General features: G+C 33.4%; 2 protein-coding genes across 2 annotated transcripts; one reads left to right on the top strand and one right to left on the bottom strand.

The window, feature by feature from the left end:
- The first annotated feature begins 9,625 nt into the window (after positions 1-9,625).
- On the top strand, positions 9,626-13,267 carry LOC139885836 (transcription initiation factor TFIID subunit 6-like). The gene is made up of 12 exons (XM_071869589.1): positions 9,626-9,907; positions 10,025-10,111; positions 10,512-10,610; positions 10,701-10,809; positions 10,941-11,047; positions 11,290-11,427; positions 11,522-11,617; positions 11,748-11,872; positions 11,982-12,114; positions 12,379-12,504; positions 12,592-12,703; positions 12,815-13,267. The coding sequence occupies exons 1-12, from the start codon at positions 9,782-9,784 to the stop codon at positions 13,168-13,170; spliced, it is 1,614 nt and encodes a 537-aa protein (XP_071725690.1). The 5' UTR covers positions 9,626-9,781; the 3' UTR covers positions 13,171-13,267.
- Positions 13,224-15,404, bottom strand: LOC139885837 (cell division protein FtsZ homolog 1, chloroplastic-like). The gene is made up of 6 exons (XM_071869590.1): positions 15,074-15,404; positions 14,769-14,868; positions 14,421-14,650; positions 14,073-14,240; positions 13,751-13,984; positions 13,224-13,651 (listed from the first exon to the last, which is right to left on the bottom strand). The coding sequence occupies exons 1-6, from the start codon at positions 15,332-15,334 to the stop codon at positions 13,397-13,399; spliced, it is 1,248 nt and encodes a 415-aa protein (XP_071725691.1). The 5' UTR covers positions 15,335-15,404; the 3' UTR covers positions 13,224-13,396.
- Positions 15,405-25,644: the final 10,240 nt, after the last annotated feature.

The raw sequence follows: 25,644 nt of genomic DNA, 5'->3' as shown, positions 1-25,644 counted from the left end.
CATCGGAGATCAAAGACCACAACTAGAAAACCGTACCACCCGGTGGCCACCACCAACAGGGTGACACACCACCGGGCACCACAAATCCGGCAGAAGCAACATCGAGAACTCCTATAGAAGCATCATCAGGAACTCCGACAGAAGCAGGTTTAATTAACATGACCAAAACTACAACCTCACGTGGCCACCACCAATATGGTGGTGCACCACCAAAAGTAGTGGTGCAACACCAAAAACCACCGTTCTTGTAAGTTGACGAGTAAAAGTTAGTTTAAAGCAAATTAATATAAACTCTATATCTTGTTTGTGTGAATTAAACATGCATCTTGCTACGAGGGGTTCAATACAAGAGCATCACATGCAAATGATAACTAACTGAAATTAATTTATTCACGTATATAGAATTGAGAAGTTTAGTACTCCGTAGAAGAAATGTTCAGCAACTATTTAATTAAGTAGGACATGGTAAACCCTTAATCATGGGTTATAACTAACTACTACCATAATACTAGTTTCATTGACCAAGGATATAAAGCCAAATCTGAAAAGGTAAAGGCTACTACTTTAGAGAAAAATTACCTCTTTTTTGAATCACATGCCCCTACCAAAGATTAAAAATATAAGTAGTGTCATTTTTCACTAATTCGCATAATCTTTTCATACATCCATTTTGAACACTGGATTTTGCCTAATACCAATTAAGCATAAGCTTTAACCTTTAGGAGAAAACTAAGAGTGTGTTTTATTGCCTTTTAAATTAATAACTCAGTAATGAATATTGGAATGTTTAACTTTTGATACGTTTGTTTCTCATATCTAAATGAGAATTTATCTTGAATTGTTTAACATTCAGAGTTGAAATTCTCTCTTAGACCACTTGTTGCGGACAAACGACAACTCACTTATCTTATGTGGCATCAAAAATGACATAGCACGGCTTTATGCACCCGTAGTTTTGCAAGTTTTTTGGAGCGTGGTAGGGGCGAACCACGACCAATAACAACAGAAGGGGCGTGCATTTTGAATGGCTACAATTTTTTAATTTATTTTTTATTCCTTTAGTCATCCACCAATCAAAAATATTGTACAATACTTTTTCAACAATCCACAACATAACATTTACCACAAAGACCCTCAGTTCTCACATCACTATTATATCACCGTAATTCTCTCTACAACTCCACAACACTACAACAAGTTATTTTTTTTTTTTGAAAGGCAAACTCACACACACTTTACACGAATATTTACAATAATTCACGAAATATGTTCACAATGGGATTTGAACCTTCAACCTCTTGGTTAAAAGGGCTACCAAGATACAGCAAGTCATTTTACCACAACAAATGCTCTTAACCATTCAACACTTCTATTTCTATTAATAGTATTCTTCTTAAATTATATTCAGAACATTTAAATTTAATATACAATTATATTTATTTATTTGTTCATTTATAAATCATTTACATAGTTCGTTACCAATAATTATCAGAAAAATTTATAGTCGTTCAAAATCAAGTTCAATCATAACCTTGTATTTATATTTTAAATCATTCAGTGCTTAATCATTTGTTTTATCAAACGCACCCACTAACAAGAACTATGGATACGCTAAAATACCTCGATTGATAATAAAGACAAACCACATATGTACATATATACTTTGTTCGCAAAGCTTATCCAGAGGCATAAACCACGTCGAGTGGCATGGTTTTTTAGGGACATACTAATGGTTTTGGCATTAAAAAGTAGAATCACGTATAAGTGTACGTAGTATTGAAGCAAAATGCATGAGTTATATCCTATATAGTGCTTGTAGTTAATGCTAAGTATACAATAGAAGAATGAAGGGAACATGGCTCATATTGTTCCCCATATTAACCTACCTACATATAGGTTTTGTCCCTTTCATCTATTATTACTTCATGTTATGGGTTTCATATATATATATATATATATATATTTGCTTTTTTGCTTCTAGTTTTTTGCTAGAAGCCTAATAAAATTTGTCGTTAAAAAAAAATAAAAAAATAAAAAAATATAGTCGTAATCAAGAAGGAAGTACTTTTTGGGGAGAAGGGAAATTAAAATTTATTTTTTCGTTTTTTTTGAAATTTTTTCCCCAACATTAAGAGCACACGAAAATATTAAGATTTAAAAAAATACCTTGTAATGAATGTTATTATTTTGGCGAGAAAACGCTCGAAGAAAAAACTGATAACATGCATCATGTGTAATGTTATTCCTGAATGTTATTCTTCGAGCGTTTTTTTTTCATCGTATGTGTAGTTTTTTTTCAAGTTTAGCCCGATTTAGAGTTTTCGTTCGTGTAAAAATTCAATCTAAACCCTAATTTCTAAACGCAAAACCCTAATAGGCTAATATCTAAACCCTAATAGTTAAACCCTAATCTTTAACCCTTAATTTCTAACCCCTACTCAGAAGCAGACCATTCATTGCAATGAATGTTATCATTTATTTCTTTGAGCGTTTTTCCGCCAAAATAATAACAATTATCACAAAGTGTCTTTTTTAAATATTCATATTTTCATGTGATCTTAATGCTTGAAAAAAAAAATTTAAAAAAATTACTTCCCCATAAAAAGTGTTTCCCTCTTGATTAAAACACTATATATATATATATATATATATATATATATATATATATATATATGAACATTTAATCAAGACGGTAGCACTTTTTTGGGGGAAAAGTAATTTTTTTAGTTTTTTTCGAATTTTTTTCAGATATCAAGATCACATGAAAATATGAACATTTAAAAAAGACACTTTGTGATGAATGTTATTATTTTGACGGTAAAACGCTCGAAGAAAAAAATGAAAACATTCAATGCATTGAATGTTTTGATTCTAAGTTTTTTTAAGGGGTTAGAAATTAGGGTTTAGAACCTAGGGGGTTAAAAATTAGGGTTTAGCTATTAGGGTTTAGAAATTAGGGTTTTGGGTTTAGAAATTAGGGTTTATGGTTTAGAAATTAGAGTTTAGATTGAATATTTTAACAAGAACGGTTTAGAGTTTAGGGTTTTGGGTTTTGGGTTTGGGGACTAAACCCAACTCTAAATCGGGCTAAATTTCAAAAAAAATACTTCACACAAGATGAAAACAAAATGATGCAAGTAAAATCAGAATCAAAATATTCAATGCATTGAATGTTTCATATTTTTCTTCGAGCGTTTTACCGCCAAAATAATAATATTCCTCACAAAGCGTATTTTTTAAATGTTCACATTTTTACCTAATTTTGATGTCTGAAAAAAAATTCAAAAAGAACCAAAATTTAAAAGAAATATTTACTTCCCCCCACTTCCCCCAAAAAAGTGATTCCCTCTTGATTATATATATATATATATATATATATATATATATATATATATATATATATATATATATATATATATATATATATATATATATATATATATATATATAATCAAGAGGGAAGCACTTTTTTGGAGGGAAGTAATTATTTTTTATTTTTTTCAAAATTGTTTTTTTTCAGCCTTCAAGATCACATGAAAATATGAACATTTAAAAACGACACTTTGTGATGAATGTTATTATTTTGGCGGTAAAACGCTCGAAGAAAAAAATGAAAACATTCAATGCATTGAATGTTTTGATTCTGACTTTTTTTTAAGGGGTTAGAAATTAGAGTTTAAATATTAGGGGGTTACAAATTAGGGTTTAGCTAATAGGGTTTAGAAATTAGGGTTTTTGGTTAAGAAATTAGGGTTTAGGGTTTAGAAATTAGAGTTTAGATTGAATATTTTAACACGAACGATTTAGAGTTTAGGGTTTAGGGTTTTGGCTTTAGTGACTAAACCCAAAACATTACCCCCTAAACCCTAAACCCTAAATTCTAAATCGGGCTAAATTTCGAAAAAAAACACATCACACGACATGAAAACAAAACGATGCAAATAAACTTAGAATCAAAATATTCAATCAAAAAAAAAATTGAATGTTTTCATTTTTTTTCTTCGAGCGTTTTACCGCCAAAATAATAACATTCATCACAAGGTGTCTTTTTTTAATTTTCATATTTTCACCTAAACTTGATGCCTGAAAAAAATTCGAAAAAAACAAAAAAAAATTACTTTACTTCCCCCCAAAAAAGTGTTTCCCTCTTGATTATGACCATATATATATATAAAAGCGAAAATTTAATAAACTTTGATTAAAGATAATATGTTATATAAATATTAATTTATTTTAATATAAATCTTTAACTAAATAAATATGTTATTTAAAAGCATATAAATTTTATAGTTATACTTTCAAAATATTTATATTTATTTATATAAAATTTTTGACATATAAATATTATATTTATATATAAGTTAAATTAGGTAAATAATTATTTAAATACATGAGTTGTATTTAAATACAAACTCTATAAAAATTATATAAATTTTAGAATATTAATATACTTATATAATTACATATAAATATTAATATTAATAAACTTATATAGTTATAACATTAATTTTTGGAGATTATTTATATATATAATTTTTGAATACGAGTATTTAAAAGATAAAATCTTATAAATTAATATATCATATTATGATATGTTAAATGTTAAATTTTAAAAGTAAAAATTATAATTAAGTAATAGTTAAATTATTTAAACTAAAAATATTATATTATAATATATGTAATATTTTTGGCAATTATAAAATAAATAAGATAATATATTAGATTATTAAAATATCTTATCTTTATTAAATTAATATGATATGTTTAAAGATTCTAATTACATTATTTAAAAACTAAGAATTTATATATATATATATATATATATATATATATATATATATATATATATATATATATATATATATATGCATATATATATACATATATATATATATAACCTAAATAATAAAATACTTATCATTATTTAAATAATTAAATATTGTTTAAATACTTAATCTAATTATATATATATATATATATATATATATATATATATATATATATATATATATATATATATATATATATATATATATATATATATATATATATATATATATAATTTAATAACTAGTATTGAAGATACTAGTTAGTTAAAATAATTATAAATATATGTATTATATATTCATAAAACAATAAATAATATATTTACTTATATATAATCGATATTTAAATAAAGGAAATTATTTAAATACTTATATACCTAAATGTCATCTAAACTTTATTATAATAATAATAATAACACAAGTTGACAACACTTAAACGTCTGTTAGACAAACACTGACCAAATTTATATCTCTAGGTTGAGATCTCGTTCTATTTACTGTTTTATTACGTTTGTCTAATAAACTCCTTCAGTGCATTTAAGGTGAATTTTATAGCCCCTTTTCTTTATAATGTTTATAACTTTGGGTGAGGCACATGCTACGTTTTAAACTGTTTTACATGTTAGACATAAGTACAACTTATATGCAACCCACAAGAGAATCTTGCTACATGTTTTAACACATGCTAAACCCTCACCATAATATCGTCAATTGATGGTATTTGTTGCAAGCTTAATTATTATGAATAGGCCTATCGGGAGTAACGTTCATATCCATTGACTGCTGGTCAATTGGTTACATGATAATGATTACTGACACGAGTTCTAAGTGTCGAGGGGTAATTGTTTAGCTTCGATATTATACACTCATGGTATACTTATTTTGATATGTTTATATCTGCTTTAAAACTAGAAATTTTGGTCTGATACAACTCTTATATGATTATATAAACCTATGATTTCACTCAACCTTTGTGTTGACTCTTTAAGCATGTTTTGTCTCAGATAACTAGCTGATGTGCTACATGATGATGATCGCAATGGGTGGTTTAGTCCCCCTCAGGTGATCCCAATAGATGTTCAAAAAAAAGCTGCTTGATTGGAGTCTGCATTCATCACATTTATTTTATAAATGTTTATGTTTTTTAGATATTTCATTTAATGTAAACAACGAACCTTTAATATTCCGTTGCAATTAAAAAAATCTAGTATAAAAAACGTCTTATATAGAGTGGTTCTCGTTTATACAATTGTAGTTTGATATGAATGGTCACAGTTATCCCTAGTTCACATTTGGGGGTGTGAAATATATATATATATATATGTATATATATATATATATATATATATATACATATATATATATATATATATATATATATATATATATATATATATATATATATATATATATATATATATATATATATATATATATATATATATATATATATATATATATATATATGGGAGATCGAGGGATAAGTGGTATTTTTGGGATAAGGGAATAAGTAAAATGAGATTTTTATATCTTTTACATTAGAGCTCCAATTTAAAAAAAAAAATTCGTAATCTACTGACATTGTGTAGATTCATAAAAAAAAAAATCAACAGGAGCTTAAAATGCACCTGATGCATGTTAACGTTTTTTGAGGTTTTTTAAGTTTTTTTTAGGATTTAGCCCGATTTAGAGTTTAGGGTTTAGGGTTTTCGGGTTTACTCCGTAAACCCTTAACCCTTAACCCTAAACCCTAAACCCTAACCCCTAAACCCTAAACTCTAAACCGTTCGTTTAAAAACTCGTTCTAAAACCCTAATTTCTAAACCCTAAACCCTAATTTCTAAACCCTAATTTCTAAACCCTAATTACTAAACCGTAATTACTAAACCCTAAACACTGTTTTTTTTTTTTTAATCAAAAGTCATTTTTTCTTTGTTTTTTGTTAAGATGCATCTGCTGCATGAAAGGCAGTTAACATGCATCAAACTGCATCAAAACAGCGGATAACATGCATCAGATGCATCTTAACGCTCCAGTTGAAGGAAAAAAAAATTCTGAATCTGCACACTGAAAATAGATACCAGCAATTTTCTTTTTTAAATCGGAGCTGTAGAACTCGAGATATAAAAATCACAAAATCACTTATCCCCTTATCCCACTTATACCCACTTAGCGCTGGATCTTCACCATATATATATATAATCAAGAGAGAAGCACTTTTTTGGGGGAAAGGGGAAGTAAATTAATTTTTTTAATTTTTTTTTAAATTTTCTTTATCAGGCATTAAGATTACATAAAATTATGAACATTTAAAAAAGACACTTTGTAATGAATATTATTTTGGAGTGATAATGCTCGAAGAATTAAATGATAACATTCATTGCAATGAATGTTTTGCTTATGAGTTTTTTTTTTTACGGTTTAAAAATTAGGATTTAGAATTTAGAGTTTAGAAATTAGGGGTTAAAAATTATGGTTTAGCCATTAGGGTTTAGAAATTAGGGTTTTGGATTTAGAAATTAGGGTTTAGATTGAATTTTTAACACGAACAGTTTAGAGTTTAGGGCTTAAGGTTTGGGGACTAAGCCCAAAACCCAAAACCCAAAACTCTAAATCGGGCTAAATCTTGAAAAAAAAACTTCACATATGATGTAAAACAAACGCTCGAAGAATAACATTACGCATGATGCATGTTATCAGCTTTTTCTTTGAGGGTTTTCCCGCCAAAATAATAACATTCATAACAAAATGTCTTTTTTTAAATGTTCATATTTTCGTGTACTCTCAATGTTGAAAAAAAAATTCGAAAAAAATATAAACAAATAAATTCTACTCCCTCAAAAAAAAGTGTGCCTCTCTTTTGATCATGACTATATATATATATATATATATATATATATATATATATATATATATATATATATATATATATATAAAATAAAACAGACAAACTTTCTTTTTAATAATATCTAGCTATTAGCTTTGATCAATCTTGCTACCCAAACGTTAGAAGGACATCGACAGCTTTAGTTTTAAGCAATTGGCGGGGAATTGTAGACTTGTATGGAATTCAGGGTTTGTGCATTGGAATGACACAAAATTATCATGATTTACTGTTATACTACTCAATCAATATCTTCATTAATAGCTACATGTTATGTATAGTATGTTATATAAAAACCATTGATGAAATTTAAGTGTGTATGGTTTATAGGATACTTATTTAATCAACTTTAGGTACTCAAATGCCCTTGTGAGATATTGGATTGAATGGACTCATAAAGATTTAAGCTGATGATGTTCCCTGTTTGTTAATGATAATAATAGCTAGCACCAAGAAAGGTCCATGTGGGGTGTAGGCAGTGTAACCAAACTGATATTGAAGAATTTAAGTAAGGGTCAAAGAGATTGAAACCAAAAAAACAAAGTGGGTCCGGAACATGCTCATTGTTAGCCCAACCAAAAAAACATGTTTTTAATCAAAGTTATCCAAAAAAATCTTAAGAAAGAAACTCAACATAGCCAAAAGTATAAGGTCCATTCCCTTCTTTGTTTACATCACAACAAGGCAACATTATTGGTTTCTTAACTTTGATTCATTATTTCAAATAAAAAGCTAGTCCCTTTTTTCATGAACAAAAGAGTTAATAAGTTTGTCTGCACTTCAACTTAATTATGAATGCCAACTATTATTTGGCATTGCAGGGTTGAATGTATCTCAGTTTCTACTGTACTTTTGACAAGAGTTTACTGATTATTGTTGGCATGCATAGAGTGGCATCATGGCATCGTTAAGCGAAAGAATGAGCGCGCGTTGCAAACGCAATAAGACATTTAAAGACGACACAAAGATAATAACTACTCCGTATTATAATTAGCATGCCACATTGTGGTACAAGTTACGTATACGGCTTCCCACTGCCCAAGTCCCCACAATCTTTTTGCACAGTTAGTTTAAAGCCCAATCATGCATCCCATCTATGAAGGATGTTGTAAACAAATATGCCTAATGCTCGTGAATAATCTAAAGTACTTAGTTTTTATAAGAAATCATATTGTTTCGTTTTAAGTGTTCTATTTTAACCTTTAAAATTTTATCTTCATCAACTTAGACTTTACATATTTTTCTTTATGTTACATAATATTTGACAAAAATCCTATTAGATTGGACAAATGTATTTTCATCGATATAATTTACTAGTAAAATATCATAAAACAAAAAAATAATAATAATAGAACTTAAAAAGTGAGTGACACTTGATTGCGAAGATCATTAAATTGACTCTGAGTGATGCCGATATCACCGTTCGAAAAAAAACAAGGTGAATAAATTGGTCGGATCAAAGTATACATTGTTGGTCTATCATTCATGATTTGTTGCACTTCTTATTAAATCTCCATTACTTCAGACAAATTTAATGAAAAAAACAAGTTCGATATTAAAAAAAAATCAACCAGCAATTCGATCCTTTTCTCTCGGTGAATCTAGTTTATATATACATTTATTTTGGATGACGAAGATGTTATAAACTAATAGTAATAATATTTTTGAACCAAAATTATATAAAGTATATATATAAATAGAGTATAATTATTATAAATTATAAATAATTAAATAATAAAGTATAAAGTATAAAAATAGGCCTTTGTTACATTGGATAAGATTGGACTGGGCTGGACTATAGATAACCTATACAACATGGGCCTTTATTAATAAGATTTCACTATTAGGCCCAATACTACTCCACCGGTCGGTTCCCCGGAGTGAAATCATAATCAGATACCCCCAAATTGAAGGTATAATAATTTTGATGATGAAAAATTGTTGAAAAGAAACAAAGAAATCGGATAAGTTATTGTACGTTATGTATTGTAATTTTTGTAGCTTGTAAGCATCGAATTGAATTGAAGTGATCCTAGTTTGTTAGTTTGTTGAAAAAATTACAAAGAAAAACATGAGCGTTGTAGAGAAAGAAACCATTCAAGTGGTGCAACAAACCATCGGCGTTTCCAATTTATCGCCGGATGTTTATCCTGATCTAGCTGCAGATATTGAGTATCGTCTTCGTGAGATCATGCAGGTCAATTACTTTATTCATTCGATCTGGTTTCTAGGTTTTTAGTAGTGTATTTAGTATATATTGTTAATTGTTAATTATTACAGTTTGAATATGTGAAAAAATGTTTCGAATTTTTAGGAGGCTATAAAATGTATGCATCATTCAAAGCGAACTGCTATGACTTCTGATGATGTGGATACTGCCCTTCAAATAAGAAGAATGGAGGTATTTATGTTTCTCTAACTTCTATTGATATATGATACTTATATTGTTATTGTTATTTGCCTAGTGGTTTTGTCCTATTGGGTGGATGGCGGATCTAGGAATCGTAGTCACAGGTATCACTAGTTAAAAGCTCAAAAAAATTTACAATATTTAATGGTGTCACACAACAATAATTACACTATCAAGTGGTATCACTAGTTAAAAGTCGCAAAAAATTTCTACTACATCGTGTATTTAAGTGGTAGCTCGTGCTACCACTGGATATAAGCTAGGTCCGCCTGTGGGGTGAAACGCATTTTGGCTATTACTATGAATATCAGTTAGTACATTGGAGAATTTTACTAGTTCATTTCAAATTTCCCTTTATTAGTCTCATTGTTTGTGGTTACAACTTGTCCAGCCATTATACGTTGGATCCGGGAACTCTTTGCGGTTCAAAAGAGCTGCCAGGAGTAAGGATATGTTCTATGTAGAGAGTAAGGATGTGGAACTTAGAGAGGTAATCAAATTAAGCGGTTGTACTTTTAAAAACCTATTGTTACAACACTTGAATTGTTTCATTCATATGGTATGACTATTAATGTTTCAGGTGATTGAATCCCCGCTTCCCAAAGCACCTCTAGATACTGCAGTTGTCAGTCACTGGCTCGCGATTGAAGGGGTACAGCCTGCTACTCCTGAAAATGCTCCCCTTGAAGGTATTTTTAACTTACACCTGATCCAAGTGCATAAATCCTTATAAATATGCATGAAATATGGATGATGGTGTAATGACCGATTATTATTATGTATACTATTAATAAACATATGGTTGTCACTTTGTCTGCAGTACTTTTAGCCCCTGTCGATAACAAGAAACCTGATAGCAAAGAAGACGCGATTTCTGGCGGTGAAAATAAAACTCCTGTGAAGCACGTGCTCTCGATAGAGCTTCAGGTACATTACTTGTTATTATACCTGGCCATTGAGACCCATACTCGCAAATTTGGGTCAACGGGGTCTTGAAAAGAAAAAAAAGCCTGGCAATGTAAACATGAAACCTTAAAAAAAGGTTTTGACCCGTTACCCAAACCGTCCCAATCTGATCCGTTTTCTAGGGATACTTGTTATCATATCCTGTTGGCACATGATCCGGCTCATAACATGTTCTACCTTGCTATTATTTTATTATGGTACAGCTTTACTTTGAAAAGGTCACAGACGTCACTGTGAGTCGGTCAAACTCCATCATCTTTGACAAAGCGTTATTGAGCTTAGCAACTGATGCAGGGCTCCATCCGTTGGTTCCTTACTTTGTATATTTTGTTGCTGAAGAGGTACTCACTTCACCATTTTTACTGGTTGCGTTGAACTATGTTCAACTTCAAATTATTGTTAACCATGTTTTCCCATGCCTTATAATGATATCAGGTCACTCGTAAGTTAAACAACCTCCATCTTCTTTTTGCTTTAATGCGCCTTGTCCGTAGTCTTCTAGAGAATCCTCACCTACACATTGAACCATATGTGAGTACAAATAATAACTTTATGTAATCATTTTTAAATACTTTGTGATGGATATTCACTAAACTAGAATTGTCATTTACGGATTTGCATCTAATGCTTTGTTTGCATTCGAATTGCTTCTTCTCTTCAGCTGCACCAACTGATGCCGTCTGTAATGACCTGCCTTGTTTCAAAAAACCTGGGAAACAAGTTCACCGATAACCACTGGGACCTGAGAAACTTCACCGCGAACCTTGTGGGCTTGATATGCGGAAGGTTTGTGTGTGTGTGTGTGTGTGCGTGTGTGTGTGTGATTATATATAAAGACTTTCATATCTTTTACTCGTATATTCTTTATGAAAGCATGTTTATCTATCTTTGGCAGGTTTGGGTATGGGTATCATAATCTCCATCTACGTGTGAGTAGGACTCTTCTTCACGCTTTTATGGATCCTACAAAAACGTTTTCCCAGCATTATGGTGCTATAAAAGGGATTACTGCCCTTGGACCGAGTGTGGTACCCTCCTTAGTTTCCCCTTTTCACTAGTATTCGTTGTCACATAATATCTGTTATATGATACACTGTATATCACTATCACATATTATTCATTGTTAAAGGTGAAGCATACACATTGTTTTTTTTTTTTTTTACTTTTTTTAAAGAAAACTGGACTTGATATTAAGAGAAAGTCATACTGATTAAAGTTATATCATCTAAAATGTATCGCAATGCATATAATTGGAATAAGCTCGCCTGAAGTCTAAATTCTACATTGAATAGGTTCGACAGCTTATCCTACCAAATCTTGATTCATATCTACAATTTATAGAACCCGAAATGCAACTAGATAAGCAAAAGAATGAGAGTAGAAGACAGGAGGCCTGGCGAGTACATGGTGCCTTAATGGTAACCTTCAACTTTAGTTTTAACCTACGTTATGTCTTTAGTTATAAAATGAAGAGTTGTGAAACAAATTTGTAATACATTTTGCAGCGTGCAGCTGGACTTTGTATTTACAGTCAACTGAGGATGATCCCCAATTTCTTATCTCCACCAACACATAGCATCTGGAAGAGAAATGGAAAATTCGGGACAGCAAATCCTAGTATGGCTTGTTTATAACCTTGTCATTTATCATAATGTGGCGTATATGATATTAATGTTTTTTTTTTTTTTTTTTTTTTTTTTTACATTTGTTGTTTTTATGTTTATCAAGACAAACGGAAGGCAGCAAGTATGAACAACTTGATGGAGCAGCCGCTTAAAAAAGTAGCAACAGGTGACGGTTCACATTTGGTAAAGGTAGAAATGCAAGGAGCCGCTAGCGGCTTTTCAATTACTCGTGGCGGCTCAGATGTCGGGATGCCTAGGTATTTGCCTAATGACAACATGGCAGGGGTTAACGGCAGGCGGGATAAGTTTAGTGCATCTCAAATATCATCAATTGCAGTATCCAGAGCATGGAAAAAGGAAATAAATGCAGGACACTTGCTTCCTAAACTCTATGAAATTTTTGGTCAAAGCATGTTTCACTTTGTACCTTCCCCTGAATTGTGTAATCTACACCTTTAATTTTTTAGCATGTACTTATATTATTGTGAAATTAGCCAAACAATCTTGTTGAATTTATAAGCTAAAACTTCATATTTGCCTTTGCCATTGGAATACAACTGTCAGTATCTTGCAACAATTACTGAAAACTATTACACATTTCTTAACAACTACTTGGAAAAAAAGGAAACCACACCATAACATTGAAGAACATAACGATTAAGAGCAAACGTATTCTGAAAAGGGTTTAAAAGAAGAGTTTCCTAGAGCGAGATGGAGTAGCAGATGGCATGTTCAAAGATTTTGGGGAGATTAAAGGTTGTACGGCTTCTTGATTTCTATCGACAAGTTTTGCTCCTTTAGGGTTAGCTAAAAGAGATTTCTGAAACGATTGTGCAAATCCTGTAGCAACGATAGTCACATGGATCTCCCCGTTGTATCTCTCATCCACAACCGCCCCAAATATAATGTTTGCTGAAGGATCTGCCAAACTTGTTACCACCTGACAATACACAAAAGAATATATGATTTATTAATAAATTGAATGAATTGTTTAAGGACAAACTTTGAATGAGGTGCAAGAGTTGATTTTGAGTAGTACCTGAGATACCCTATTGACTTCTTGCAACGTTATATCTTTCCCACCAGTAATGTTATAAACGACTCCAGTCGCAGATTGGATCGATGAACCAATCAAAGGTGCCAGAGTTGCTTGTTCAGCTGCTTCTTCAGCTCGATTTTTGCTTGACGAAACCCCCACACCAAGCATTGCAGTTCCAGAATCTTTCATCACTGCTTTAACATCAGCAAAGTCCACATTCACCAGCCCAGGAATCTGTAAAACAAGAAAACAAATTAGAAGAATGAAGTGATGATGTATGCAAATCACCTTAACAACAGCTAATTGTTTAAAAAGAACGAACCGTAATAATATCTGAAATTCCTTGAACTCCTTGGCGGAGTACATCATCAGCAAGTAAAAAAGCATCCTGAAGGGGTGTGTTTTCATCAGCAATATCCAGTAATCGATCATTTGGGATTACTATAAGAGTGTCAACATTCTTTTGCAGCTTCTCAATAGCCTCCAAAGCCTGAAAACCAGATATAAATTATAATATAACCTTTGTAGCATATACATATATAGGCAAGCACGACTATATACCATCAAACAAACTACCACCATCTTACTTCCAATATCATCTTTTTATATTTATGTGATTATTGGGATGGTATAAGACCGGCTTAAAAAGCATATAAATCCGGTCACCTGCCTGGACTGATCTTTTACGTCCTTCAAAGCTGAATGGATAAGTAACGACCCCAACAGTTAAATATCCAGCTTCCTTTGCAATCTGTGCTACTACTGGAGCGGCACCGGAGCCTGTACCGCCACCCATACCTGCTGTTATGAACACAAGATCCGATCCTTTAAGAGCATTACCAATCGCTTCCTTCGATTCCTCTGCAGCCTGTTCTCCTAAAAGCGGATTCCCACCAGTACCTGCACGCATCTCTCAATATTAACTCAACCAGCACTAAAAAGGAAATGCAAAGCGCATAGAAATTGAAAAAGTGGATGACGTGAACGTAAAGGAATACGAAGAAGCAGAGTAGCAGACCAAGTCCACGAGTCAAAAGCTCTCCGATTTGAATTGGGTTTTGCGCAACGGATTGAACAAGCGCTTGAGAATCCGTGTTAATGGCGTAAAAATCAACACCCTGTTGTTTCATCGAATTACAGGAACACATCATTACATGTATATACATGCCTTATAGAACAAAATTAACAGCCAAAAAGTTCATTACAAAGAGGGAAGATACATATACATACATTAACCTAAAGCTTATGCATATAACAATTACTGAACAATTCAATGAAAAAAAAGGATAAAATTAGGTTAAAAACATAAAGAGAGGGAGAGACCTGCAAACCGCTACCAATCATGCGATTAACGGCATTGTTGCCACCGCCACCGACGCCGACAACCTTAATCTTTGCAGACTCCATTGAAGAGAAGGAACAGCATACGCCGGAACGCCGACATCCCAATCGCCGGGGAGCCCTAGATGGTTTGAAGCACAAAGAGGACGAAGAAGATAGAAGAGTTGTTCCTGCATTTATGCAATTGTTACTGGTACTTTGATAACCAGAGAGTTGAAGGATTGTGTACGAGTGTGTGGCCATTATCGATTGAACAATTCAGTGATTGAATAAACTTGGAAGTTAGGCTAATGGCTGCCTTCTCTCTTTCCAAACATACCTGTTTACTTGGGTTTTTTTAGGGCTTTTGTACTTTTATCTTTATTTTTTCATTTTCCTTTTATTTAATTATCTCAAAAATGACCAAAAACAAAAAAATAAATAAATAAATAAATAAAACAAAAACAAAAATAACCCTATGTTATAATTTAGTAGGCTTATAACTACCTTTAGTGGTTTGGTTCGTGTTATAATTCAGTAGGCTTATAACTACCTTTAGCGGTTTGTTCTTGACTATAGGCTACTTAAAATAAGAGAGAGTAAAAGAATGATGATATATGAAAATATATTCTATGTGTGCATCTTATGCAAATCACATCCTTTGACATTTATAATACAATAATTTACTGTGCAGTTAGGTAGAATAATAATATCCGTGAATTCAAACTTCACTTTATGAAATTCAAACTTTATGAAAGTGTCGGCCATATATATATAACACTCCCCCTTGGACGACAATTTTGTTTTAATAAGATCAACTACAAGTTACTGCCTCATTACAAACCTTGCTAAAGAAAAACCCTGTGGGATAAAAACTTTAGCCAAGGGAAAAAGAGTGCAGCATAGAGTTGACTCCCCCTCAAGTAGACATCGCTGAGTCGTTACATCTTTTGAACATGCATTCTGAAAATAGCAGTTGGAAGTGCTTTGGTGAAAAGATCGGCAGAGTTTTTGCTGGATTGAACATATCTCATTTTAATCTGGTTGTCTTTGATGAGATTTTGAGTATATGAGAAGAATCTAGGAGGTATGTGTTTTGTTCGGTCACTTTTGATATACCCTTCTTTCATCTGTGTTATGCAAGCTGCATTATCTTCATAGATAGTTGTTGGACTTTTATCGCGTTCTAGTCCACAAGAATCAGTAATGAGTTGTGTCATTGATCTCAACCAAAAACATTCCCGAGTAGCTTCATATAATGCAATCACTTCGGCATGATTTGATGATGTTGCAACAAGTGTTTGTTTCTGAGAACGCCATGATATTGCAGTACCTCCATTTAGGAATACATATCCAGTTTTAGATTTAGCTTTATGTGGATCAGATGAATAACCTGCATCTGCATAACCAACCAAATCTTGTTTTGATTCGTTAGAATAAAATAATCCTAAGTCTGTAGTTCCTCGAAGGTATCGAAATATATGTTTGATCCCATTCCAGTGTCTTTTGGTAGGAGCTGAGCTGAACCTTGCCAACAAATTAACTGAAAAAGAAATGCCAGGTCTTGTACAATTTGTAAGATACATAAGAGCTCCAATTGCACTAAGATATGGTACTTCTGGTCCTAGGATGTAACGACCCGTCAAAATCGCTATTGACGCGGCACGTTAATCATTGATTCCACAGTGAGGTTTTGACCTCTATATGATACGTTTTGATAAAATATTGCATTCATTAAAATAAGTGACTTTCTAAACATAGAAAGTTATAAACATGTGGGCGAGTGCTTAGGTATAAGCAAAACCCCGAAATACATAAGTCTTTAATTTACAGGTTGACATCACAGTCCAATTATTTATTACACAACGCAGTTTTATTTTGAATGCAATAAACTTTGTACAAAGCATGAGAGACTCCATGCAGGCAACAAGCACATCACAGCGGAAGCATTCTAAGGACCTGAGAATAAAACATGCTAAAAAGTCAACACGAATGTTGGTGAGTTATAGGTTTAATTGCTCGAGTCATAAACATGTATAAAGATAGACCACAAGATTTCATCAAAAGTTTATCAATAGATTCTACGTAACAGAGCACCCTGGTAACTAAACTTAACGCTATAGTGATAATTACCCCATTCGTTTTAATACACGCAAACCAACGTGTCTTAAACTCAAATAGCATACGTCCGTTAAAAGGCTAGCGCTCTAGCTCGGACGGGGATGTCAAGCCCTATGGATCCATATACAATTATTCGCGCCCACCAGTCCATATCCTATGTACTGGCAGCTACTAGTTACCAAAGCTAAGGGATTTTCGGTTTAACTCAGTGTAGAATTTTGTATGTACTTGTGTCTTATTGCGTTTAAAATAAATTGCATGTATTCTCAGCCCAAAAATATTTAAAGTATTTAAAAAGGGAGACTATAACTCACGGTTCAATATTGAGGCTCAATATTGTAGGCAAATTGCGTAGACGTAATGATGGTAGACGACTGTATAGTTGGCCTTGGATTCAAGAACAATACTCCGAACAATACCCAATATTTCCTTAGCTTAAAGCGGTTTGAAACCCGAATTAAAAATACCCTCGAATATACTTTATTATTATTAAACTTAAAATTAAAATTATAGTTATAATTATAAATTTAATTACAGAAGAGATAAATGATGTGTGATACATCGTCGAGAAAACTGACATATTTATATTACTTTTCGATTTACTGTAGCTCATGCGATCGCATGAGTTTTCAGTGTTTTTGCCATGCGATCGCATGGCCGCCTTTCCCGTTTTGTTTGCTAGTTCGTCGACATCAAATAGTACTGTAGCAAATAGTGTTTACTGTAGCAAATAGTGTTTTACTGTAGCAAATAGTGTTTATTGTACCAAATAGTGTTTTACTGTAGCAAATAGTGTTTTACTGTAGTACTGTAGCACTGTAGCACTGTAGCAAAATACGGTTTCACTGTAGCAAATAGTGTTTTACTGTAGCAAATAGTGTTTTACTATAGGAAAGTCGTTTTTTACTTGTACATATATATATACATACATATAATTGTTCATGAATCGTCGAGAGTAGTCAAAGGTAATTGTATATATGAAACAGTTCTAAAATTTTGAGACTCAATCTAACAGACTTTGTTTAGCGTGTTAAAATAATAAATCGTATAGAGAATTGGTTTATATAAGTCAAAAATTTTCGGGTCATCACATAGGATATCTTCATGACCTTCACAGGGACGAAATGGATCAGTGTCAACATTAAGTGATCTAACAACCATAGGAGTACTTAATGGTTTTGCCTTGTCCATATTGTAACGTTTTAAAATCTTTTTCGTATAAGTTGTTTGATGTACAAGTAAACCATTAGGCATATGCTCAATCTTCAAACCAAGGCAATACTTGGTTTTTCCGAGATCTTTCATTTCAAATTCTTTCTTTAGAAGTTGAATGGCTTCATGGATCTCTTTATTTGTACCTATGATGTTAAGATCATCAACATAAACGGCTATGATCACATATCCAGATGTTGTTTTCTTAATGAATACACATGGGAAAATAAGATTATTGGTATACCCTTTGCTTATCAAGTAATCACTTAATCGTTTATACCACATGCGACCCGATTGTTTCAACCCATATAAAGACCTTTGTAACTTGATTGAGTACATTTCTTTGGGTTTTTGATAGGTCAGATCATGTTGAGATTGAGAGAAATGATAAGATAGAATGAGATTCGGTAAGTAAGAAGGAGATTCTGTATGAGAGAGAATTGGTACAATTTACATTCCACAACTTCTAGAACTCAGTTACAATACAATGGCTATCTAATTAGGACTACTTAGGTTCCTTATATAGCCCTTTTATAAGGAACCTTCATTTAAGCATGTTTCACATTAACACTATACAACTTCGGGGTCCTAACAATCTCCCCCTTAGTGTTAATTGTGAAATTTACAATATAATCCTATTGTGAAATCTTAAGAGATCCAAACGTTAGTTTCCATCGTGAGCCATCTGGTTTTGAAACTTCTACTTGATTTTCTGAAATTTGCTTAGAAGGTTTCTAGACTCCCCACGCTTTTCTTGGATCTCCCTCATGTAATGGATATTCATCCATTTCTTTGAAAAACCTTCTCTTTCTCTGGCCACGAAGAATCTCAAACTGTCTTGTACGGATTCGGAGCTTCAGACGATCTCTGATATGCTTTATAAACTCTCCAAGACCCATTTTTGTATCAAAGTCATCAACCTTGCTTTGATGAATTTTAAGATACTTCAGTGCAGCCTTAAGTATTCCATCTGAATATTTGTTCAGCTCTTCGGTACGAATGAACACCTTTTCTTTTTGAGAATTTACAAATACAAACCCTTCGGGTTCGAATTGCATTTGAAACATCCTCATATCCTTCAGTCCCTCTGTAAATTGATTCGGACACGTTATTCGAATCTTTTTCCTATTTGCTTCGAGACCTATTTGAAAATCTTCATGTCTCATCAGTTCAATTGTCTCCATCATGTATCTTTTCACAGCTTCCAAAGCTTGAGCCTTAGCAAAAGGTCGAATGGTGATGATACTGAGGTAGTTGTAGATGTGAATGATGTCAAGCATATCTAGATTATGAAAATCTGCTTCTGTGAACTTGTACTCTTTCTCATCTTCTCTAATAACGTGGAACTAACTGATGACGTCTCTTTTCTCACTTATCTCTACTCCAACTCGAGCAATATTCAACACTTCTGAAATACGATATTTTCTTTGAAGCCATAAATCATCTTCATCCTTGTTGATATGTTTCCTCCACATAAACTCATACCAATTCCTTTCACTTGCTGGAAGCAATCGTGAACCTATATAAGTAAACCTTTTACTCCTTGGTGTTTCATTGATGCGGAAGATCTTGTAAGCATTTTCCTCGATGAATGTGTTTCGTAATGTTATAAAATCATGTTCAACTCCCAATAACAATCTTTGTTCCTGATTCTTAAAGAATATTCCATGATTGTATTTGAATCTGGAATTCACGGTCTCACTTGATGCAGATGTACCAGAAGTTGAGCTTTTATTAGCATTTGTTGGATTTGAACTCGATGAGGGTGTAGAATTTGGTGAATGGTCAGTAGGATTTGTTGAGTCATCATTTAGAACATCATCATCTTCAATATGATCAAAGATATCATCATCATTTGGATTAACATAAAGATTGTATTCATCGTCATCAGAAGAATCCATTTCATCATTACTTTCTGTTACTGGCTCAGGATTCCCTTCATCTACAATCTCTACATCTTCCGGAATTGAAGATACTGAAGATAACTTGCTTAAGATGACAAACCCATCATCATCCGTCTCTTCAAGATAAAAATCACTCAAGTTCAAATCCTCATCTACCGGTCCACTATCAGCCTCATTATGAACAATTGGAATTATAACTTGCTCAGACTCCTTATCATCAATTTCATCATGTGTATAAACCATTTCTGATTCCGTCTGAACTTGTTGAGCTTGTGAAGCTGATGAAGACCTCACACCACCACCCTTGGTTGAAATGTTCACCGTTAGATATTCTCCATCTACTCCTATCTCCCCCTCATGGCTATTCCGAGGATCAGAATCGTCATGTTCATTATCACGGTGAGGACTTAGAGGAGAAGAACAAGAAGTAAGTGGATATCGTAATCGAGCGCGAAACATTGCTTGAAGCGAAGTACGTCGAAGAACATCAATATTAACTCTAGAAAACATACGACTGAAATATTCTTGCTCCAAAGCATCATAATAATTTGGTGAACATGGGGGTGATGGTGGTAAAGTAACCATAGGAACAGCAGCAGCAGCATCTGTTGAAGGCGATTTCAGTGGAAGTGTGTGAGTTGCCGTGAGGGCAGGTAAGGATGATTGTGCGGTATTATTCTTATATGTAAGGCTGTACATACTACTAGTCAGATTCATGATATCCCCTTCTGATGGAGGTTGGGCAACAACCGGAGTTGTCACCGGCGAAGATTCTTTCGAAGCATCCGCCTCTATGACTTTAGTCTCATGGGACTCTGATAGAGTAGCAGAACTACCCGTCGGTTTAGCTCTCGCAGAGATATTGCTATCTCCGACTCCCGAAATCATCGCTATACCATGAGGTGGCACATCTCTTTCAGTTAAAGACTTTTCCCCCAGACTCTGAGTTTCAGAATCCGAAAGAGAAGTGGTTTGAACCAGAGGATCAATTTCTTGAACCAAAGGAACAGTCTGCTGGAAGTCTGATAAATATCCCGAAGGATTGTCATGTTGACTCGTTTCCATGGGACGCGGCAGATCTCCCTCATCAAGATAAGCCGGACCTCCAGACCATGTTGTACGTTGAGGTACAAGAGGATTTCCAGTCGATACACAGGGTGCCTTTTCAAGATTTTTCGGCTCCCCTTCGGCCGTTCTGGACTTCAATGATTGAGTTTCCTCAATCGATTGAGTCAACGCAGACTTTACTACAGAGGAAGACTTTACTTCCTTAGATGCCGAAGCACCTTGCTTAGTAGGATTTATTCTTAAGTCCTGTTTAGATTAGATGGGCTTAGTGGTCTTTTTACCATCCGTGCTTTTAAATCTCTTGCCTACCGAAGCTTGCGCTTCATTTAGCGTAGGGCTTACTGTTATTATTGGATGTGATACGGAAATGGGTGAAGGTGGCCTAATTGGTTCTAGGTCTTGGTCCGTATCACCAACGGTTGTAGTAACTCTTTGGCGGACGATAGGTGTCGAAGTCCTAGATCTAGTTACTCGTTGGGTTGGCGGAGTCTGAATCATCTCATCAGGGATATATCAAGTTCTCTTAGGAGAATGTTCGAGAGATGATTCAGTTGCTGATGTGTTGGATTCACTGCTCACTTCGGGTGTTGTGGAAAGGTTTGGTTCAATCCTAGTTGGACTAGGTTCCCTGATCCTCACGGGTTGAGCTTGGTGTGCTGCCCTAGATCGTTTAAGGTTCACCCTAGGTGGAGGATTAGCTGGTCCGGGTGGTTATACTACAGGTTCCTCTACAACCTCTGGGGCTGGAACCGCAGCGGGTTCAACTTGTTCTTGTTGTACCGGGTTCGGAAGAGGTATTCCTACATCCTCAAAGTAAGAACGCATTCGAGCATCTTGGGGTTCAGCTAGCCTCACTAGCTAATTTGGAATCGGTGCAGTGAATTGATTGTCAGACACCGTTGGGGTATTCATCTTCAGCTCTCCAAATCGTTTCATCTGTAATCCATGTGTACCTGGTACAAATATAAGTTAGCTAGGATATGATTAATATAGATTTGTTACCAATTTTCACGTAGCTACAACAAGAAAATTTATCCAATCTTGTTTTACCCATAACTTTTTCGTTTTAAATCCGTTTTGAGTGATTCAAGTTGCTATGGTTTCATATTGAACTTAAGTTTGTGAATCTAAACAGAAAATGTATAAGTTTATAGTCGGAAATACAGGTTACAAGTCATTTTTGTAAAGGTAGTCATTTCAGTCGAAAGAACGACGTCTAGATGACCATTTTGAAAAACATACTTTCACTTTGAGTTTAACTGTGATGCCCCGTACAAAACCATCGTGTACGAATCATCAACAACAGGATCATTACAAGGTTAAGTACTATATGCTGTAATTAAAGAAGTTGCATTCATGATAAAAAGGTGATGTCATAACCGACATCAAATGTTTTACATCTCAAAAGCATGCTTCACTAAGTAGAAGCAAATAATAAGTGTATGTGACCACAATGGTCGTTACAAGTCATAGTTCAAAAGTACTAATGTTTGAATGCAAAGTAAAGTAGTTCATGCGTGGACAACTCTAAGCAGCGGGTGTCTACAGCACAACAGGTAAGACAGCGGAAGCAACCTCAAGCACCTGAGAAATACATGCTTAAAAACGTCAACACAAAGGTTGGTGAGCTATAGTTTAAGTATAACAGTATGTAAGGTAGGCCACGAGATTTCAGGGCTACAAAGAGCGTTTCAAAACAGTATGATAAAGTATATGTTAACCGTGGGCACTTGGTAACTAACTTAACGTTTATACCCCCTGAAAGTACACTTGGCAAGTGCGCATGTTTACGAAGTATTAAACACTCGTTAAATGCTAGCGCTACTAGCCCGAGTGGGGATGTCAAACCCTATGGATCCATATCTAAATTCGCGTTCACGGTTCAAAAACCAATGATTAAACGCTACCGAGCTAAAGGGAATGTTTATGCCGTTGTATAACCCACACATATATAAGTTTAAGTACTCGTGCCTAGTATGTAAAACATAAAATCCGCATGTATTCTCAGTTCCCAAAATAAGTTAAAGTAAAAAGGGAATGCTATAACTCACAATGATATGTAGCGGTAAAGTAGTAGTCGGGAAAGGTGTGCAAGTAATCGGTTCGAAGGTCCTCAACCTAAGGCAAATAATAATAAGTCAGTAAATCATCTTAATAGGTTTAAAAGTATGTATTTAAGGTCTTAAGGATCATCATCATTCATCATTAAACAAAAGGCGTAAAGTAAGTTTCATTTATGAAAGTAGTTTTCAACAAAGTCTGACTTCAGTCAGTCACCACGGCCTCTACCCTTACTGAATTAAGGTGAGACCAGTGGCCATGGCTCCGTATATGAGTCCCTTAAGTGTGGTAAAATTTACAGAAGCAAAATAGTCTTGGTTTGACCGTGGCGACGGTCTAAGTGCGAGTAGGTCAGAAATTTCTGCACAACGTTAAAGGACATAGTAACGATCGGAGGGCCATAAATCCTAAACCGTAACTCGGATTAAGACGAGTCCTATATGAAAAGTTATCTACTCGAAAAGTTCTATCTAAGAATCAAGGTTAGAACAGCCCAGGTCTACTGGTCTGTTCCAGAATCATCAGGTCAGTAGGTTTTGGACAGAAGCAGTGAGTTTAAAAGGGTTCCGGTGGTCTTGGTGCTTGATGTTCATCATGGTTCTCATCCTTGATGCATATAGCTTCAAGTATACAACTCATTGATGTATCAACATCATCTTAGCCGAGTCTTGACCATCATAACCCTAGTGCAAGTCTAAGACATGAAGCACAACTCACTTAAGAGTTGTAAGTGTTTTGATGAACCAAAGTTACATCAAAGTCTTAGTTTTAACACATACATGAAATATGAAAGTAATACAACTAAGTTTTGACAATTATAACACAAGTGTGAGTCTAAGACATGTAGATCAACTCACTTAAGAGTTGTATGATGTTTGATGAACCAAAGTTACATCAAATCTTAGTTCTAACACTTACATGAACTTTAAGAGTAAAAACAAGTTACAAACTTAGATTATCAACTAGTAAAGTGTATGTAAGCTCTATAGCTTTTGTTTATGACAATTTAAGAAGACCATAAGCTAGATAACTTAGATCTTTTACAAGTATATGAAGTTATAACTAGTAAGTTACACTTCTATGTTCTTGAAACTTATAAAGTTAACTTTAAGTTCAAGAAAATCATGAGATCAAGACTAACTAGTAGTACTTGACCATTTAATCAACAAACATGGTATTTAAGTGCATAAAATAAAGAAACAAGTTAATTAAACAAGTAATTAGTTCAAGGGTTGCTCATACTTTAAAGATTCAACCAAAGTTGATCTTTAAGTAAAGTAAACTTTAAGTTTACTTCCATGACTTACAAGTATGATTTCAACAACAATGAACTTATATCTTTTGAAACAATATATGTAGAACATAAACTAGTAAGTTTAGTTCTTGTGTTCTTGATGAATACAAGATATTATGAAGAATCAAGACTAGGAAGTTAGATTCTTGGAACTAAGTAAGATTAACTAACAATTTCATGAAACAAACTAACAACAACAAGTAATCAAACACAAGTAACAAAAGATTAAAAGAAACAAAGTATGATAATGATTGAAGAGCACAAGGCCCACGGTTTTTGAAAGAAAAAGAGAAAGAAAGAAGTTGTTTCAAACAATTACAAGTATGAGAGAAAAAGAGAAGAAAGTTTGAGGGAATTTGCAAGTAAAGTGTGTGTGTTTTTGAGAGAGCATACAAGTGAGAGTAATGAAGAAAAAAATGAAGTCAAAACACCCCTTAGAGGGCTCCTAGCCGACGGTCATGGTGTGGGGGAGGGAGGATGGCTTTGTTTGTTGGTCACTAGTGTGTAAAGTCTTACAAAAGTGGGGTAATAAGGGTGTTTACATGGGGATTATATGATAACAAGATTCTAAAGGAAGTAACTAACTAGTTACATGTTAAATGGTACTTACAAGTTGCAAGAGTGGGCTAAATGGTCCATTACAAAATGTAGGGTGGGCTTATAAGCCCAAGTTCAAGAGTCCACTAGTTTAAAACAAGCCCAAGTTCAATAAATCACAAGTTAAACCAATTAAAGCCCAAGTAACTAACTAATAGCCTTAGTTAATTAAAATGATTAATAAATTTAATCATGAATGTAAATAATATCTAAAAATATTATTCGTGAAAGTTCCGGGTGTCACAAAGACGTTTCGGGCACTTAAAAGTCAAGTACGGGCAATCATAGCAACATGTAAATGTAATAACATACATTCG

The sequence above is a fragment of the Rutidosis leptorrhynchoides genome, chromosome 1 (assembly GCF_046630445.1).
Source record: "Rutidosis leptorrhynchoides isolate AG116_Rl617_1_P2 chromosome 1, CSIRO_AGI_Rlap_v1, whole genome shotgun sequence".
In the NCBI taxonomy this organism is placed as follows: Eukaryota; Viridiplantae; Streptophyta; class Magnoliopsida; order Asterales; family Asteraceae; genus Rutidosis; species Rutidosis leptorrhynchoides.
This window is presented reverse-complemented; position numbering and strand designations above follow the sequence as displayed.

Coding starts and splice junctions, on each gene's coding strand:
- LOC139885836 (XM_071869589.1), top strand. CDS start 9,782: ATGAGCGTTGTAGAGAAAGAAACCATTCAAGTGGTGCAACAAACCATC. Junction 11,618..11,747: donor ACCTACACATTGAACCATAT/GTGAGTACAAAT, acceptor TCTTCTCTTCAG/CTGCACCAACTGATGCCGTC. Junction 12,505..12,591: donor GAGTACATGGTGCCTTAATG/GTAACCTTCAAC, acceptor TACATTTTGCAG/CGTGCAGCTGGACTTTGTAT.
- LOC139885837 (XM_071869590.1), bottom strand. CDS start 15,334: ATGGCCACACACTCGTACACAATCCTTCAACTCTCTGGTTATCAAAGT. Junction 14,869..15,073: donor TGATTGGTAGCGGTTTGCAG/GTCTCTCCCTCT, acceptor ATGAAACAACAG/GGTGTTGATTTTTACGCCAT. Junction 13,985..14,072: donor GAATTTCAGATATTATTACG/GTTCGTTCTTTT, acceptor CTTGTTTTACAG/ATTCCTGGGCTGGTGAATGT.